Raw genomic sequence first — 18,300 nt, forward strand, 5'->3', positions numbered from 1 at the left:
AAGGCTGAGAGACTGAAAGAGAGAAATGGAGTGAAAGTTTAAATAGAGGGAATAGGAGGTATATGAACCCTTTTCCATGTCATCCTTCTTTTTATGACAGTGCAATTCTGAAGACTAGAGGCTTAGTATGAGGCTTCACATGAATTGTTACAAAAATGCTGTGTTTATATCAGGTAGTGTCCTTGATATGGATCAACAACATACTACTGTATATCTTCACTGATATCCTCAGGGTCGGTCCATGGACCATGACCTATACATGTACATCATGGTAGCTCAAGTTGATGGTTAGCAGTAGACATGAATATTTAGGATACAGTGAAACCACTCACACCCCCACCATCTGGCTTTCACTCTCTATTTCTCTCCATCTATGCTCTCCAACTTCTCTCTCTTTCTGTAAAGGCTGCTCTTCTGTGGTCAGGAAGTAAATGCGCCTCTGTAATGTTTCAGCAAAAGTCATTGCAAAGCACATCCGCTGTGCCACGCCAAAAGAGAGAGAAGTAAACAGGGTTTATAAAACAACCTCTTCCTTAAAATATATTAACTGGATAGTGTTTGGTATACAGAAGTGAATGGTGAGTGTTGGCTTACATTTTAATATGTTTAAGAGACACTGTTTGTCATTGAACTGTGCCTATTCGTGTATGATGTGTGAGAGTGACATGATTTACCGCTGGTCTAAATTTTAGGATGTTGGCTTTCTGTCAATTGAAAGAGTGTTAATCTCACACCCTAGTCCATTTTTTTATTTTTTATAATACAATTTACAAATTTAAATTTCACACTGTAATATTCTTGATATATGAGTCAGGTAGCCAGTGTTGGGGAGTAGATTTTAGCCTGCAGAGTAGTATTTCCTCCTGGATTTACTGTAACTGTTTAGATTGGATTTCATTTGGCAGATGGCTCAGTTTACCACATATGTTTATTTATAAACAAGTGCCAGAATGATTGATCTCCTCAATGTGTACTTAAAGAGAACCTGTCTTTAGCTAAACATATTGTCTTACTGATTTATTTTCATTTGAACATTAGCCCTTTACAAACACTACTTGTTTAACATTACTGTGGGAATTTATGAGCGAGTCACTAGTTAGTTTGAATGGATGTATGTATGTTTTGCCATATTTTATTATACATGAATGTTCTTGCTTTACGGGCCTCGTGCACATAACTAGGGCAGCACCGGAAGCTAACCAACCACATGAGTCAACCATGACAGCATCACTTTGACCTAATTCCAAGATGGATGCCCTGCCCAGCACAGAGGAAGGAACAAGACTAAACTAAGTTGAGACATATCGCTCTGCTTAGGACTGAGTGAAGAGAGAGGTTATGGAGGGGTCTAGGGTGCGCTCTCCTCTCCCAGACCTCAGGGAGCCAGACAGCCAGACATGGCCCAATATGGATCTCCCACTACAGAGCAGGCCACTGGAGGAGGCTATTGGGTGGAGAGAGATGGAGGAGCAAGTGAACCAGATGGACAGGGAGGAAGAGGATAACTCTCATCAGACTGGAAGGACTGAGGAGCCAGAGGAGCACTGGGATTCCATGACTTTACCTGTGTACCCCATGATCCATCCCAGTGTCCCTCTGTCCTTTGCCACGGTGCAGTGGGACATAACCGACCCCTCCCCTGACATGCCCTACCCCATGACTGACAACAGCTCAGCCGATGAGCTGGACTCCAGTGGAGCGGCCAGTCTGGACTGGACTGTGAGTCCCCTGTCCCACCACCACCAGCAGCAGCAACATCAAACCTGTGTGACAGGAATCAACATAGAGCTGTCTGTCCAGGAGAAGACACATAATCACAACGGACCGGAGCAACAGCTGCCTTTGGACACAGACCAGAGTGAAAGCTCCCCTCGGGTACGTCAGGCAGAAAGGAAAGGATTGTGGTTATGTGTCTGTTGTCATTTGAGATTATGTTGCTGTGTGTTTGTGTGCATTTGTGGACCTTTATTTCCTGTGTGCATGTGTGTGTTTGTCTGTGAAAGTACAAGAGAAAGAGAGTATTTAGGATGAGAAATAGCTCTACCTCTGTCTATTCATAGATTATATACCAGCATTTAGGTTTCAGTCGTAGGTTGAGATGAGGTGGATGGAATATACCGTTATACAGTACCAGTCAAACGTTTGGACACACTTAATCATTCAAGGGTTTTTCTTTATTTTTACTATTTTCTACATTGTAGAATAATAGTGAAGACATCAAAACTATGAAATAACACATATGGAATCACGTAGTAACCAGAAAAGTGTTAAACATATCAAAACATATTTTAGATTCTTCAAAGTAGCCACCGTTTGCCTTGATGACAGCTTTGCACACTCTTGGTATTCTCTCAACCAGCTTCATGAGGTAGTCACTGGAATGCGTTTCAATTAACAGGTGTGCCTTGTTAAAAGTTCATTTGTGGAATTTCTTTCCTTAATGCATTCGAGCCAATCAGTTGTGCTGTGACAAGGTAGGGGTGGTATACAGAAGATAGCCCTATTTGGTAAAAGACCAAGTCCATATTATGGCAAGAACAGCTTTAAGACAAGAAGCTCAGTCAATCCAGAAAATTTCAGTCGCAAAACCATCAAGCACTATGATGAAACTGGCTTTCATGAGGACCACCACAGGAAAGGAAGACCCAGAGTTACCTCTGCTGCGGAGGATACGTTCATTAGAGTTACCAGCATCAGAAATTGCAGCCCAAATAAATGCTGCACAGAGTTCAAGTAACAGACACATCTCAACATCAACTGTTCAGAGGAGTCTGCGTGAATCAGGCCTTCATGGTCGAATTGCTGCAAAGAAACCACTACTAAAGGACACCAATAAGAAGAAGAGACTTGCTTTGGCCAAGAAACACGAGCAATGGACATTAGACCGATGGAAATCTGTCCTTTGGTCTGATGAGTCCAAATTTGAGATTTTTGGTTACAATCGCAGAGTCTTTGTGAGACGCAGAGTAGGTGAATGGATCATCTCCGCATGTGTGGTTCCCACCGTAAAGCATGTAGGTGTGATGGTGTGGGGGTGCTTTGCTGGTGACAATGTCAGTGATTTGTTTAGAATTCAAGGCACACTTAACCAGCATGGCTACCACAGCATTCTACAGCAATACGCCATCCCATCTAGTTTGAGCTTAGTGGGACTGTCATTTGTTATTTAACAGGACAATGACCCAAAACACACATCTAGGCTGTGTAAGGGCTATTTGACCAAGAAGGAGAGTGATGGAGTGCTGCATCAGATGACCTGGCCTCCACAATCACCTGACCTCAACCCAATTGAGATGGTTTGGGATGAGTTGGACCGCAGAGTGAAGGAAAAGCAACCAACAAGTGCTCAGCATATGTGGGAACTCCTTCAAGGCTGTTGGAAAAGCATTCCAGGTGAAGCGGGTTGAGAGAATGCCAAGAGTGTGCAACGCTGTCATCAAGGCAAAGCGTGGCTACTTTGAAGACTCTAAAATATATATAATATATACATTTCTTTTGGTTACTACATGTTTCCATATGTGCTATTTCATAGTTGTGATGTCTTCACTATTATTCTACAAAGTAGAAAATAGTAAAAATAAAGAAAAACCCTTGAATGAGTAAGTGTGTCCTAGCTTTTGACTGGTACTGTACATATCAGTCATCTGAGAGCCAGGTCCCTTCTGTCTGAGTGCTGATCATCCCACCTCTTTATCAATCACAAGTTTTCCCCAGCTCGATGTTTATTGTTGACAGCTGCTTTTGCAATTCCAGGCATGTGATACACCAAGGCCATATGTGGAGGAGCATGCAGCACACACACAGGAAGTGGAGGCTTCAGCACAAGAGCTATTTGAGGACCATGGTGAGTGCAGACCGAAGTCATTTTCGCAAATGCACCATGGGCATACTCTAAGATTTTATTTTAACAGGTGTAGACATATTCTGATAGTTGCTACCCCTTCAAATGCATTTGACCTCTCACCTCTCACTTTGACTTGATCATATAGTATGTAGAGTGCATAGGATGTTGGTGGCACCTTAATTGGGGAAAACAGGCTCGTTCTAATGACTGGAGTTGAAAAGTGGAATGGTAACAATTACATCAAACACCTGGTTTCCAGGTGGTTGATGCCATTCTATTTGCTCCCTTTCGGCCATTATTTTGAGCCGTTCTCCCCTCAAAAGCCTCCTGTGATATTGACTTGGTCAATATTAACATGGGTATCTGTGTGTTTAGACTCTCTTTCAGGGAGATGTCCATGGCCAGAGGAAGGGATAGGACAGTCTGTGACAGAGGAGACTATCACACCCTCTGACATAGATCCTAGCTCTGTACACACAGGAGAGTCCGAGACTAGGCCGGATAGTGAGAGTTTAGGCTCTGTGCCGGGAGAGAAACAGGAACTAGTCCTGACTATACAGATCAACCCAGAGCAAGGATCCAGCTCTACGGACTATGAGGAGAAGGAGGAGGAGCAGACTGTGACTAATTTATCTTATAATGGAGATTGTGACGAGCAGACAGAACAGATAGGACAGTCAGAGGGGAGGGAACAGTCGAACAGTGAGGAGGAATCGGAGATGATAGAACTCTTAGAGCACCTGCTTGAGCCAGCTGAACAGAAAGAACAGTCAATACTCTCAGAGAAGTCTGAACACAGTGGGCAGTCAGAGCCTAACCACACAGAGCAGAGTGAATACGGGAACAATACCGAGACAACAGAGCAGCCAGAAGACTCTGAGAAACTTCTAGAGTCCGACCAGGTAGAGCATTCAAATCAGTCAGGGGAGGAAGAACAACAAACTGAAGAGGCCCATTTACAACATGCAGAACAGTCAGAAGTGACAGACCAGTCAGAACAATCAAAAGAATCAGAGCAGACGCAACAGCCAGAACAGACAGAATGTTTAGAATCAAAACAGACACAACATTCTGAGCAAACTATGCACTCAGAGCAGACATACTTTTCAGTGCAGGCAGAACCACAAACAGAACCATCACAGCAGACGGAACACTCTGAAGATTCTGAGCAGTCAAAACAATCAGGGGAGATGGAGCAGACGGAGCAGTCCGAGCAGACGGAGCAGACGGAACAGTCAGAGCAGACGGAGCAGTCCGAGCAGACAGACAACAAACCAATACATTCAAAGCAGTTAGAAGAATTACTTTTCCTTTGCACAGAGGAGCTTGAACAGACAGAACAGTCAGACCAGACAGAAGACCAGAAACACTCAGGGGCTGAACAGCCAGCGCAGACTGCACTGACTGAGTCGACAGAAGAGCTTGAGCAGACAGAGCAGGTAGAACAATTGGAACAGAAAGTTTGTACAGAGGATTCATGTTTGCCGCCCAAGGAAGGAAGTGGAGAGCAACTGGAGTCTCAGGTACAGCAGACAGAGGTCTCAGAACCAGTGGTGGTCCATATGAATGGTGGAGGTTTGGACAGGGAGAGGGCTTGCAGGCTGGCTGAAAGACTCTACAGGCTGGACGGGATCTACAAGACAGATGTGGTCAAACACCTGGACAAAGAGTAAGACCAAAGGCTGCAAAACATGGAGTGGCCAAACGTTACATTACATAGGTCTTATGCAGTAGTAACTATCAGGGTAATGATCCATGCTAGTAAGTACTTTCTGAGTTTTTTTTCTCATAATGTGTCACCTTGAATCATGAACTTGACCTGTCTTCCTGTCTTTGTCTCCCGGCCCCTCTCTAATTCAGCAATGACTTTAGCCGAGCCGTTGGTGAGGAGTACCTGAAGTTCTTTGACTTCACCGGTCAGAGTCTGGACCAAGGCCTGAGGTAAGTCCTTCACACTTTCTAATTAGATTTTTCCTAGTTCCCTATAATAGTAACAAGTAATGGTCTCAAATTAGCATCTTCCATCTGTAAATGATCTTATATTTCCTCTATTTTGCCCTCCTCTCTCAGGTCTTTCCTGAGGGTGGTGGTGCTTATCGGTGAGACCCAGGAAAGAGAGCGGGTGCTGCAGCATTTCTCCTGTCGATTCCAGCAATGCAACCCTCACACCTTCTCCTCTTCCGGAGAAGTACTCACACTCACCTGTTCTGTGATGCTCCTGAACTCTGATCTGCATGGACAGGTGAGTCCCCACTGCACTGCAAACGTGTAGGTATTTAGGGTTTTGAATGTATACACAGTTAAACCAGGGGAGAACCATCCTCCTTAGTGAATTTCAGAAAAATTAAAAGAGTGAAACAAAACAAAGTTATCCTTTTTAGATAAAACTATACTAAATATTTTCAAGTCACCAAATATTTGATTAAAATACACAGTTTTGCAATAAAAGTCTACCGTAGCCTCAACAGCACTCTCTAGGGTAGCACCATGGTGTAGCCGGAGGACAGCTAGTTTCCATCCTCCTCTGGGTACATTGACTTCAATACAAAACCCATGGTTCTCATCCCCTTCCATAGACTTACACAGTTATGACAACTTCCGGAGGACATCCTCCAACCTATCAGAGCTCTTGCTGTATGAACTGACATGTTTTCAACTCAATCAAAGGATCAGAGAATTAATCTAGTATTGAAAGCATAAGCTACAGCTAGCTAGCACTGCAGTGCATAACATGTGGTGAGTAGTTGACTCAAAGAGAGAGAAAGACAATAGTTAAACAGTTTTGAACAAATTAATTTCTTTAAAAATGGAGAAGCAAAAGAGAGCGAGAGCTAGCTATATTTCATTGTCTTTTTTTTAACTTACCTATCTAGCGAATTCAGCTAGCTAGTTTAGCCTACTCAAACTCCTGGCTCAAACAGAGAGGGATGCTATGTTAGCTGGCAATGGCTATCCAACACTGTAACCTTTCTAAGTCAAGGTACGCTTTTGGTTTGATTTATTCCCAACGGGGCCCACCTGTGTAACTGCTAAACTGCTTGCTGTACCCTGTACTGCAAGATTGTAGCGGGTTTATTGAGAGTTAGTCAATATAGCTAAGTATTTTAACTATGTCGTTAGCCTACATCGTTATCACCATATTAGCTATGTGTAGAGGTTATGGTATGACGTTTTGTTTTGGAAAGGTTTTTTTGCTTGGTCAGCTACTGTATTGTGCACTGAAGTTGAAAGGAAAATGTGAGAGGAGGAGAGCGTGTAGATGCGAGAAGGAATTATACAATGAGCAAATGATCATGCTGTTGGTATGTGGCTTCTATGTGGCTACTATGAATTGAACTGTTTGTGGTGATCAAGGGCTTATCTATTCGGCCGATTCTGTTGAAATACATTTCTTAAACGGAAGAAAACGGAATGAAACGGAGTTAAACATACCTGAATTTGGCCAATAGAAACTCTCGTTTGCGACTGTTGGACTACTGATTACACCTTAGATCAGCTAGATGCAGGCAAGAGTGTGCAAGGAAGTATTGAATGTGTCACGGTCTATCACCTTGATTACTGAATAATGTCTCTAGACCTGTGCACCTACGTTGTAAACTTTAATTTGTTGTCTAGGTTGTAGCAACCTCATGATGGGTATAGGGAAAATGTGAGTATCATGTAGTAGCCTAAACCTATCGCTGTTACATTGAACTGGGTGAATGGAATATGAATGACAGTCATCCAATATGCTGTAATAGAAATAAGATCATCCTCATAAAAAAAAAGATTAAACAGCACCGACCGCTACTGAGTTAAACATTGTTTTTGTGTTTGTCCTCAGAATGTGGGCAAACCCATGTCTGTGTCCAGCTTCGTGTCCAACCTGGATGGGATGAATGAGGGTGAGAACTTCAGTAAGGAGCTGTTGAAGGTAAGATTATCCTTCTCATTCTACACCTACTCAATATTTCAGTAGATACTGTTGACTGAAAGAACAGTGTCTATAGCAGTCTGAAGTAGCCCGTTTTCATGGAAGACTTCAGCGTCCTTTCTCTTGTTTCTTTCTCAGGCTCTCTACAACTCCATTAAGAATGAGCCTCTGGAATGGGCAGTGTAAGTAGTCTGACTTAAAAACAAGGTAGTGGGTAGCATTATTCTATACTATTTACCACCACCTTTTCAGTCTCCCCTTGGACATCGCTGATTTACACACAGCTTCCTCTTCATGTTGCTTTCTCCAATATATTGTGGTTGTGTTACACCTCTCATATTTTCATTGTTTTTTAATTTCCTCTCCGTTGCTTCTTCATTCCTCCCCTCATCTCGTCAATCGCCCTGTTCAGTGATGAGAAGGAACTGAAGAGCTCCATGTTGTTGGCGGAGGATGCTAAAGAGGACGCACCCCTGCGCTCCAAGAGCAACCCGTTCCAAGATGTGCCGCATGACAAGAAGGCCACAGTGTTCAAACAGAGCTTCCTCAAACGCAAGGCCCACGCTGACATCGATGGCAAACGCAGTGAGTTGGACTGTGGCACTGTTTGCACGGAACCATAGGAACTCAAATATCAGGGCAATAAAGTGTATACAAGAGCGTCATATAGTGTTTTGATAAATCATCAGTCTGGTGAAATGATTTAGGGTGTGAGTGTCTTTGAGAAGCATCCTTTGACCTCAGGAGTGATGTAATGTAACTGTGTGTGACAGCTCCTTGGGGGAAGAGAAGCTGGAAGATCTTCTATGGAGTGCTGAAGGGAATGGTCCTCTACTTACAGAAGGTTAGAGTCTCCTCCTCTCCCTCATCTTGTCACCTCTTATTCCATACTTTCCATATCACGGCCTCATGATAATGTTCTGGATGCCTTTCACACGAATCCCTCACTGATTGTTACCCTATCCAACCTCTCCTCCCCCTCAGGATGAGTACACGATGGAGTGGCAGAGTACAGAGGAGGTGGTCAGTGTGCACCATGCCCTGGCAGAGCAGGCAGCAGACTACACTAAGAGACCACACGTCTTCCGCCTGCAGACCGCTGACTGGAGGGTCTTCCTCTTTCAGGCCTCGTGAGTCTATGTAGTGTGTATGTTTGAGAGACCGGAACTATATCCATGTGGTATTGGAGTTGTGAATTTACATTTGTCACACAAAGGACTAATGTGTTTGACTGTTTGGCGGTGTGAAGGAACAATCGAATCAATCAGGATGCAGCAGTCCAATAATCCTGTGACTTTGTATACAAAGATATGATTAGATATGTTATGTCTTCTATGTGCACGGTTCCCTTGTTGTCCCCAGCTCCACAGCAGAGATGATTTCATGGATTAGCCGTATCAACCTGGTGTCAGCCCTACACTCCTCTCCACCCTTCCCTGCTGCCGTGGGCTCTCAGAGGAAGTTCTGCAGACCCATCCTGCCAGCCTCGCAGTCTGCACACACACTGGTACTGTACTCACATACCCCCTTGGTTCACTCTCTGTAGTCCCAACTGCTTTGTTTTAGTACATTATGTATTCATCTTTGTGGGGTGTGATATTTAGGAGTCTAGTAGTACATTGAGACTGTGAACTCAGCAAAAAAAGAAACGTCCTCACTGTCAACTGCATTTATTTTCAGCAAACTTAACATGTGTAAATATTTGTATGAACATAACAAGATTCAACAACTGAGACATAAACTGAACAAGTTCCACAGATGTGACGAACAGAAATGGAATAATGTGTCCCTGAACAAAGGGGGGGTCAAGATCAAAAGTAACAGTCAGTATCTAGTGTGGCCACCAGCTGCATTAAGTACTGCAGTGCATCTCCTCCTCATGGACTGCACCAGTTTTGCCAGTTCTTGCTGTGAGATGTTACCCCACTTCCACCAAGGCACCTGCAAGTTCCCGGACATTTCTGGGGGGAATGGCCCTAGCCCTCACCCTCCAATCCAACAGGTCCCAGACGTGCTCAATGGGATTGAGATCCGGGCTCTTCGCTGGCCATGGCAGAACACTGACATTCCTGTCTTGCAGGAAATCACACACAGAACGAGCAGTATGGCTGGTGGCATTGTCATACTGGAGTGTCATGTCAGGATGAGCCTGCAGGAAGGGTACCACATGAGGGAGGAGGATGTCTTCCCTGTAACGCACAGCGTTGAGATTGCCTGTAATGACAACAAGCTCTGTCCGATGACGCTGTGACACACCGCCCCAGACCATGACGGACCCTCCACCTCCAAATCGATCCCTCTCCAGAGTACAAGCCTCGGTGTAACGCTAATTCCTTCGACGATAAACACGAATCCGACCATCACCCCTGGTGAGACAAAACCGCGACTCGTCAGTGAAGAGCACTTTTTGCCAGTCCTGTCTGGTCCAGCGAAAGTGGGTTTGTACCCATAGGCGACGTTGTTGGCGGTGATGTCTGGTGAGGACCTGCCTTACAACAGGCCTACAAGCCCTCAGTCCAGATTCTTTCAGCCTATTGCGGACAGTCTGAGCACTGATGGAGGGATTGTGTGTTCCTGGTGTAACTCGGGCAGTTGTTGTTGCCATCCTGTACCTGTCCCGCAGGTGTGATGTTCAGATGTACCGATCCTGTGTCGGTGTTGTTACACGTGGTCTGCCACTGCGAGGACGATCAGCTGTCCATCCTGTCTCCCTGTAGCGCTGTCTTAGGCGTCTCACAGTACGGACATTGCAATTTATTGCCCTGGACACATCTGCAGTCCTCATGCCTCGCAGCATGCCTAAGGCACGTTCACGCAGATGAGCAGGGACCCTGGGCATCTTTCTTTTGGTGTTTTTCTGAGTCAGTAGAAAGGCCGCTTTAGTGTCCTAAGGTTTCATAACTGACCTAATTGCCTACCGTCTGTAAGCTGTTAGTGTCTTAACGACCGTTCCACAGGTGCATGTTCACTAATTGTTTAGGGTTCATTGAACAAGCATGGGAAACAGTGTTTAAACTCTTTACAATGAAGATCTGTGAAGTTATTTGGATTTTTACGAATTATCTTTGAAAGACAAGGTCCTGAAAAAGGGACGTTTCTTTTTTGCTGAGTTTATGTACTCTAGTTGTGCTGGGCCAGGTAGGGTAATCTGATACTAGATCTATGGTTAGGGACACTTTCTACCTGGAGTGTGTTCTGAGCCTGTTCACTGAACTTGGCTCTCTGCTGCCCCCTGCAGGAGAGACAGCTACAGTCCCATGCAGGCATGCTGGAGTCCTTCCAGGAAGACCTGGCCTACCTGCAGCAGAGTCTCCCTGACGGGCGCAGGGCCAAAGCCAAGGAGATGGAGGAACACAGAGTCAGAGAGGAGTACCTGCAGCATGAGGTGTGTGTGTGTGTGTGTGTGTGTGTGTGTGTGTGTGTGTGTGTGTGTGTGTGTGTGTGTGTGTGTGTTATATCTGCATATGGGATTGACCACAATGTTAAGCTCTGTGACATTATCGTAATGCAGGCTACATTTTTTCCCCCTTCACTCTATTAGATGTCTCATTCCTTCCTCTTCCTACAGATATGTCGCTACGAGGCCTACATCCAGATGCTGGAGGTCTGGAAGGGTTTGAACCAGTCAACCGAGACTGAGGTGGGAACCAGTGAGCTCAACCTGTTTGACAGAGCTGTGTGTAAGGACACAGTGGATGAGGAGGGGGAGGAGGGAACCCTGAAGAAGTCCCACTCCAGCCCCTCCTTGGATCTGGAGATGGCCTCGCAACCCGTGGTCAAAGTTAAACGCAACATCTCGGAGAGACGGACCTATCGCAAGATCATCATACCGAGACGCAACCAGGACATATGAGGGCAGGTGTCCAAAAGTGAGACACATATAACTCTGACATGACTTTTCAATGGCTTTTTTTAGGACAGGGACATTGTGTTACTTCCAAGCACTGTCCTTTTTAAGTTTTCATTTTCAGCTTGCACTTATTCAGCAAGAAGGCAAAGGTCAATAAAACAGAATGCCTCCCTCAGGGAACTTGCTTGAGTCCTTTTGTTTGTTACATTCTCTCTTCATAAGATAAAAGTATTTTAGTTCATGTTTGTGCACTTTCAATTTAACAAAATTAATTGAACCTCAGAAGTCGATGTTTCATGCTGACGGGTCAAAAAGAGTAATAGAATGATTGTCTCCTAACGATTTTGATCCCTCAAAACACACATGGACCTACCTACACCTTTGAATTTGCTGTGATATGTTGAGATACCTATTTATTTATATTCGAAATGTGTCTCTGCAGTTACAAAATCTTACTCGTTTGCTCTGTATGGCCAGTGTGGAACTCTAGCCACATGAGGGTGCTATACAACAGTTTATCACACATCAAATAAAAAAGTAGGCATTAAACAGTTAGAAAAATAATCTAAATTATGTCAAAATGCTCATTCTAGTTATGCAGTCTTGTATCTTCTATGTCATTTTATATAAACATATTTGGATTTCATCTCCATGAAAGACTACCATCACATTTCACTGTAAGTTTCACAATTTTTTGATTAGGCTTCTTGAGTTTAGAATTAAAACAGTTAAATTATCCATCCCAGTTCTTTGAGCTGCCAGTCACGTATGCCCTTGTCAATAAGAATGGCGAAAAGGGATTTCATCGTTTTTTGATCTCTCGTGGCACGTGGAGGAATTCTGGGCCGTTCTTTTTCAGAGGGACATCTTCAGCCGCGGTCAGAACAGGATGTTTCAGAAGACCCTCACATTCCTCCTTAATGTCACTGTTATGGATGACACACAGGAATGTGATGTGGCAATAGGTAAAACAGTGGGGGGCACAGACAATACAGATGGGACAAACCTTTTCTGACTGGGCTAGTCTCTTCAGGATCAAGACTAGTATCTTGAACAGAAACATGCATACATTCAGAAATACATTATGCATCATTTGCTTGGGCACCACGTTTATCCTGGCATACTAAGGCCCAGAGTTTCTCTTGTTCAGGTCATCTGGTAATGACAAGTTAAGGACCCTTGTCATGAGACATGGGTTCATCAAATGTGTCATTTTATGATATTGCTGATACAGGACCTGGGTTAATGTGATAGTGCTTATTTGTGTGTATTTTCTGTTAAAATGGTTCATATTCATTCATTTGAATAACAACAGACCATTAAGATATAGTCTGATTCTAAAGATGTGGATGATTGATTGAGCGAATGATTGGCAGGAGCTTCAGGCCATGACAATGCTCCGGGTGTGTCTGCCTGATAAGCTAAAAAGACGCCATCTTGGATAACCTTCATGTTCTTGGTCTGTTGTACATGAATTGCAACAGTAGGAGAAATCCAGAAATCCTGCTGTTCTGAGGCAATGTTAACCTGTTAAACACATGGACTTTCACACATTCACATCGGGTTTCTTCTTAATGCATGCAGGGTACAAATTGCAGTGAATACTTTGGCTTTCATCAATGGAGGGTCTTGACCCAGGCTCTATACATGTTCTCTAGACCATGACAGCAGCAGTGGTGCTGGGTTGGAGTGCCATCTTGCTCCTCCACTCCACACAAAGAGTGGCCATGGCAGTGAGGCAGGCAGGACTCAGCCTTGCATTAGCAGAGGTTAGGGCCATACTTCAGATGGAAAGGTCCTGTTTTTGTTCCCCCCCTCTACTCCCCATTCTGTGGACTGGAGAGCTTTGTGGCGCTCTGTCAGGGCTGGTTGGGTAATTAAAAAGGCAAGGCCAGAGTTGTGATCATTAGGGGCTTGTCCAACGCTTGCACTGGGCAGTGGACTCAAAATAAGCCCCTCCACACATAAGGTCTCTCCCTGTGAAGCATGCACACAAACACTCATCCTGTGTTGAACGCTATCCAACATTCCAAAAGCTCTAATATAGACACACACATACACAGACACACACACACAGTATTTGTCCCTGTGTTTCATTTTCTCCGTCTGTCTCTCCTGCCTCTGCCCTCAATGTCCCTCCCGACACACATTGCCCATCTGGTGCTGACGCCTCACACGCTCTACTTGTTACTTTTTATCTTTTATCCGCACTAACCCTTTATTTGTCTCTCTCGCCCCTCTGTATTCGATGTAGCTTTTTACTCGCTCTACCTCTCCCCATCCTCTTTCATATCCTTGGCCTTTCAGTCGCTCCACTCTTGACTGCTGGCGTCGTGGCGTGGCTTCCTCTGTGGCCCGGCTCTCGAATTCTACTCTTTTCTCTCTGTGATCTTTTCAGGAGTCTCTTTTCCATTTGGACCCTCGTCCCCCCCTTCACTTATCCACTGTCAGCTCCCTCTGTGTCCACTTGAGTTAGAGAGTCTCCAGTGTGACAATAAACACCACACCCCACAACGTGCTCCATTTCATACTTATGCTGTTTCTCTAACCCTGTTGTTGATCAGTTTTATTGTCTCATTTTATTTTATTTTGTTATTTATCATGTCATCATCATATTTCTTATTGTCCTCTTCCTCTTTTATTTTGTCCCTTTTCATAGGTACCAGCTGTGAGGGCACGGAGGCTAGAGAAGTCCAGAAAAAGCTTTAGACATCTTTTTTTCTTCTCCCCATTTTAGAGTCAGAAACCAGACATATTCATTTGATTTGCTAAGCAGACCCAGTCCTAACATGAATAACACTTCCACGTTCTACTCTTTCCTCCATACCCTTTAGAATGGAAGCCTCTGTACCCGTGGAGTCTCTCACTAGAACAGTTAAGGTAAAGTGCCTGGCTTAAGGGCATTTCAATGCATGACCTAACTTTACACTCTCCACTTCCACACACTCCTGCCTGGGACAACACTCCCTAGGCAGGGATTCAGTGCTTCTTAGACCCAGGCGCTGCAGACAAACATAATGACACGTAGAATAGGGTTTAGAGGTGACGTACAGTACGCTGCGGTTAGAGCTTTTAATCTGGGCAGGCAGGACTAACACTGAATACACTGTATGTTGACGGTGTTTCCTTTTCAATCTGAGCTTGAGCGAGTTTTAATCAGTACTAGTGAGGGGTTTCATCTTGGTGCTATTCATGATAGATCTGCGTAGTACTGCGTAGCAAATGAAATGTTGCGTGTGAGGAGAGTATGTTTTGAAGCATCTGATGGAGAGAGCAGTGTTGGTCTTGGTCGACTCTGTCCCAATGTCCAGAGTTCAGGACTCTCCCTCGGGGCAGTACCTGATACCTGGCAGATTTTATCCAGGTGGTTGTATATAGGAGTGTGTGTGTGTGAGTCCGGAAGGTGTGTGCTTTGAAAGGTGCGTTCCTCTTGATGTCTCCAGTCAATAGAGCTTCCTGCCCTCAGGGCTGTGTGCTAATAGGACAGTCAAACAGAGGGCACCTGTCTTTCACCTCCGATCTACCACAGGCTCACAGAGACCGTCTGTTTGACCACTTCTTTTCTGTTTGGCCACTTCGATTGTTTTAAGTCCCTCTATGGTTTAATGGACAGATGAGATCCTTGAAGTTACTGATGGTATTCATTATGAATGTTTGAGGAAGAGGAACTGTTTTCAAGGGTATAATTGAAAGAAGTAGTACTCATATTAAAATCTGTAGATTAGTAATCACTAAAGCTTTTCTCAGGTTTCTCCTGACAGAGGAAATATATTAATGATGACATCAGAGACCGTTCAGAATGGGTAGGAACATGTCATTCCAGGACAATGAGCTCATTTGAAATAGTTTGAAAGAGAAACCTTTTTGTAACAGACCGACAGGGCTCACGTTAGTGACTGCTGCTCCATCCGAATCAATAAATGAAGGTGACGTTTTCAATCAAACAGTCTGGATTAAATGCTTTTCATCAAGCCTCAAAGCCTGTCCTCACAGAAAACATACGGCAGACGAGACCCTCAGCGCAACCTTGTAGCCCCGCAATTCACAGTTTAAAACAACAGCAGCCTGTGTTTCATTTAGGCAGGCAAATGTTGTCCTGTGCACCATGCTTATTTGCGAGTCTGAGTTGGTTCGCCCAATGTCTCAAGCCCAGAGATAAGTGGAGAAGTTTCCAGTTGACTGGCGCGGGACAACTCTGACCCGTCATTCCACTGATTGCCACACACTCCTCTCTGCACTGCCTTTTTGGCAGCAGCTACTCCAGGGGCCTCTATCTGTCTCTTAGTTTGTCCCAGTAATGGCCATGGTACACACATACACACATGGACGCATGTGTACACACACACCGCTCTGTCCCTCTCTGTGTTAAATGTAGTTACCCCAAGCCCCCAGCGCTCTCCCCATCCTGCTGGCTTTGTCTCCCCTCAGCTGTTCCGGCCGGGTGCCTGTATTGTGCTGCCGGGCTCATTACTAGAAGCACTGTGGCCCAAAACCTTAACACTAATAGGCCCACCGTCGCCCAGAGCCAGGCCTGGGCTGGGAATTGTGTGTGTGTGTGTGTGTGTGTGTGTGTGTGTGTGTGTGTGTGTGTGTGTGTGTGTGTGTGTGTGTGTGTGTGTGTGTGTGTGTGTGTGTGTGTGTGTGTGTGTGTGTGTGTGTGTGTGTGTGTGTAAAAAAGAGAGAGAGAGATGAAGTATTTGTGTTGTAGTTGTTTGTGGCAGTATTATGTTGTTTTCGACTCTTTGGCTGCAGGATTGTTAATGTTTAACAGTTGCTGTCATTATTTCCCTGGCAGTCCGTCAGCTGGCTGGGTTTGTGGAGGCTTTGGAATTTGAATTTGATGCTTTGGGGGGATTGCCTCATTTTGCAGCCATTAAGAAACAGAGGGGACATATACTTTAAAGCTCCTCTGTGTTTCAGTATGTGGATGTGATGTGTGTTTCTGCGTGCCTGCACAGGGAACTGAAAACAATGTGTTCCATTTGTTTGATGGGAGTGGGGCATCCCACTTCAACAACAACGGAGAAGGGAGTATTGTCTTAAGTACACAGGACAGGACAGAGAGTAGAGGAATAGAGTGAGCATGAGGGTCGCAACTTGGATAGGAAAGAGAGGTGTGAAGAGAAGAGAGAGAAAGAGAAAGTGAGAGAATGAGGGAGGGAGAGGGGGAAAGACAGAGTATACAGTAAATAAAGAGATGTCATGAATCATCTTCGTCAGCTGCTGAATACTGCCCTGATTACATTGTATTGCTTGCCAGTTATCATTGATATTGTTTGCTTAAAACCATTTTTCAAAAGGGAGCTTAGCCTTAATTTGATTTGATTTTTGCATTGTTTTAGTGGTTCTTTTAGTGGTAAATTAAGGCCATGATGTGTTCCGTTTTTGAGGGACCAATAAAGGTTTATAGCCTACATTCAGAAGAAAAACAACACATGAATTTTAAAAAATGGATGTAGTTAAAAAGAGTATTACATTAAAAAGAGTTTGAATTAGCCTATGGTAAAAACAAAACAAAATGTAGTCTCTTAATTCTATTGATATAATGTATGAGTCTTTATCTTGAAGTAGAATACCACAATGCACTAATTTTAGGTTACGAATTGTCTGAATATGCAACTATATGCAAAGGACATGTGGCAGTAGGCCTATTAGATTTGTCAGCTCACAATCAAGGGTTATTACCTTAGCGCAGAAACTCACCGATGAAGTTGAATATAAACTCTAAGACTAGGGGAAAATAAAGACAGCAACGAATTCATCCCCAGTTCACAAGCACTGCAGGCCTAAATTACACCTTCAAATAAAACAAATAAAATGTGAGACAGAACAGGATTGAGTCCCTTTTGAAGACAAAAATAATTGCCTTGGCTTGGCTGCTTTTCCAGAGACAATAGCCTACACATACAGTAGGTCTTCTTTCCAACATCATGGGGTGTGATCTGGTATCGAATCAGACTTATGCACGGCGGAGAGGCAGGCCATCCATCAAGTCCCGCGGCTTGTGCTGCGATGGTGGGTCCAGGTGGGCCGTGGCACCGCCGAACCGTGGCCTCGTTACCGCGGTATAATTATGAGGCCGCAAAGAGGGGAGAAATAATTGCAAATAAAACTACATGAAGCAGAAAATAAAAAAAGAAATTAAACAGATGCGCGTTTGATCAGGATCATTGATTTTGTCCTCTTACGTTTCTGGTAAATTGCTGCGTTGCAGAAAATATGCAACATTTGAGTTTTGCAGTGGAACCATTTAGACCCCAATAATAATAATAATAATAATAACAACAGCAACTAATATTAATAGTTATGTATTCTGTTATAACTATTTAATTTATTTATTGTGCACAATGGGAATCCTACATTTTACATCCATGGGAGGAAACTAGGCCTATTGTCTTTGTGAAGAATTTGACATCACTAATAGGACACAGTAAAGTGGTGGCAGTGAGATCTGGTGAGACATTGTGTTGTTAAATTCAAATTAGCAGACCACCTATTTTGACTATAGGCTAAAGAGTTGCACTGCTACTAAAATCACTAGTAGCACTTTATAATCACTCCACGTAATAAAGCATTTATAATGGATTAGTAAAAGGTTTATTCATCATTTATTAATCATTACTCCGGTCAGAAGGTATTTAATATAGGTCCTTATAAACCATTTACTAATCATTAGTGAAGTATTTTTGCATG

General features: G+C 44.0%; 1 protein-coding gene across 1 annotated transcript; it reads left to right on the forward strand.

Moving 5' to 3' along the window:
• The first annotated feature begins 481 nt into the window (after positions 1-481).
• LOC120021821 (PH and SEC7 domain-containing protein 4-like) lies at positions 482-11,782 on the forward strand. Its single transcript, XM_038965672.1, has 14 exons — positions 482-578; positions 1,182-1,875; positions 3,754-3,844; positions 4,220-5,513; positions 5,705-5,785; positions 5,915-6,086; positions 7,668-7,757; positions 7,896-7,939; positions 8,170-8,342; positions 8,531-8,601; positions 8,742-8,887; positions 9,120-9,264; positions 10,996-11,142; positions 11,326-11,782. The coding sequence occupies exons 2-14, from the start codon at positions 1,339-1,341 to the stop codon at positions 11,608-11,610; spliced, it is 3,276 nt and encodes a 1,091-aa protein (XP_038821600.1). The 5' UTR covers positions 482-578; positions 1,182-1,338; the 3' UTR covers positions 11,611-11,782.
• Positions 11,783-18,300: the final 6,518 nt, after the last annotated feature.

This window comes from Salvelinus namaycush, chromosome 26 (genome assembly GCF_016432855.1).
Source record: "Salvelinus namaycush isolate Seneca chromosome 26, SaNama_1.0, whole genome shotgun sequence".
Taxonomy (NCBI): Eukaryota; Metazoa; Chordata; class Actinopteri; order Salmoniformes; family Salmonidae; genus Salvelinus; species Salvelinus namaycush.

Excerpts from the sequence above, each read along its gene's own strand:
- LOC120021821 (XM_038965672.1), top strand. The coding sequence starts at position 1,339 with ATGGAGGGGTCTAGGGTGCGCTCTCCTCTCCCAGACCTCAGGGAGCCA. Across the intron at positions 5,514-5,704 it reads GTCAAACACCTGGACAAAGA|CAATGACTTTAGCCGAGCCG; the intron begins GTAAGACCAAAG and ends TCTCTAATTCAG. Across the intron at positions 7,940-8,169 it reads GAGCCTCTGGAATGGGCAGT|TGATGAGAAGGAACTGAAGA; the intron begins GTAAGTAGTCTG and ends CGCCCTGTTCAG.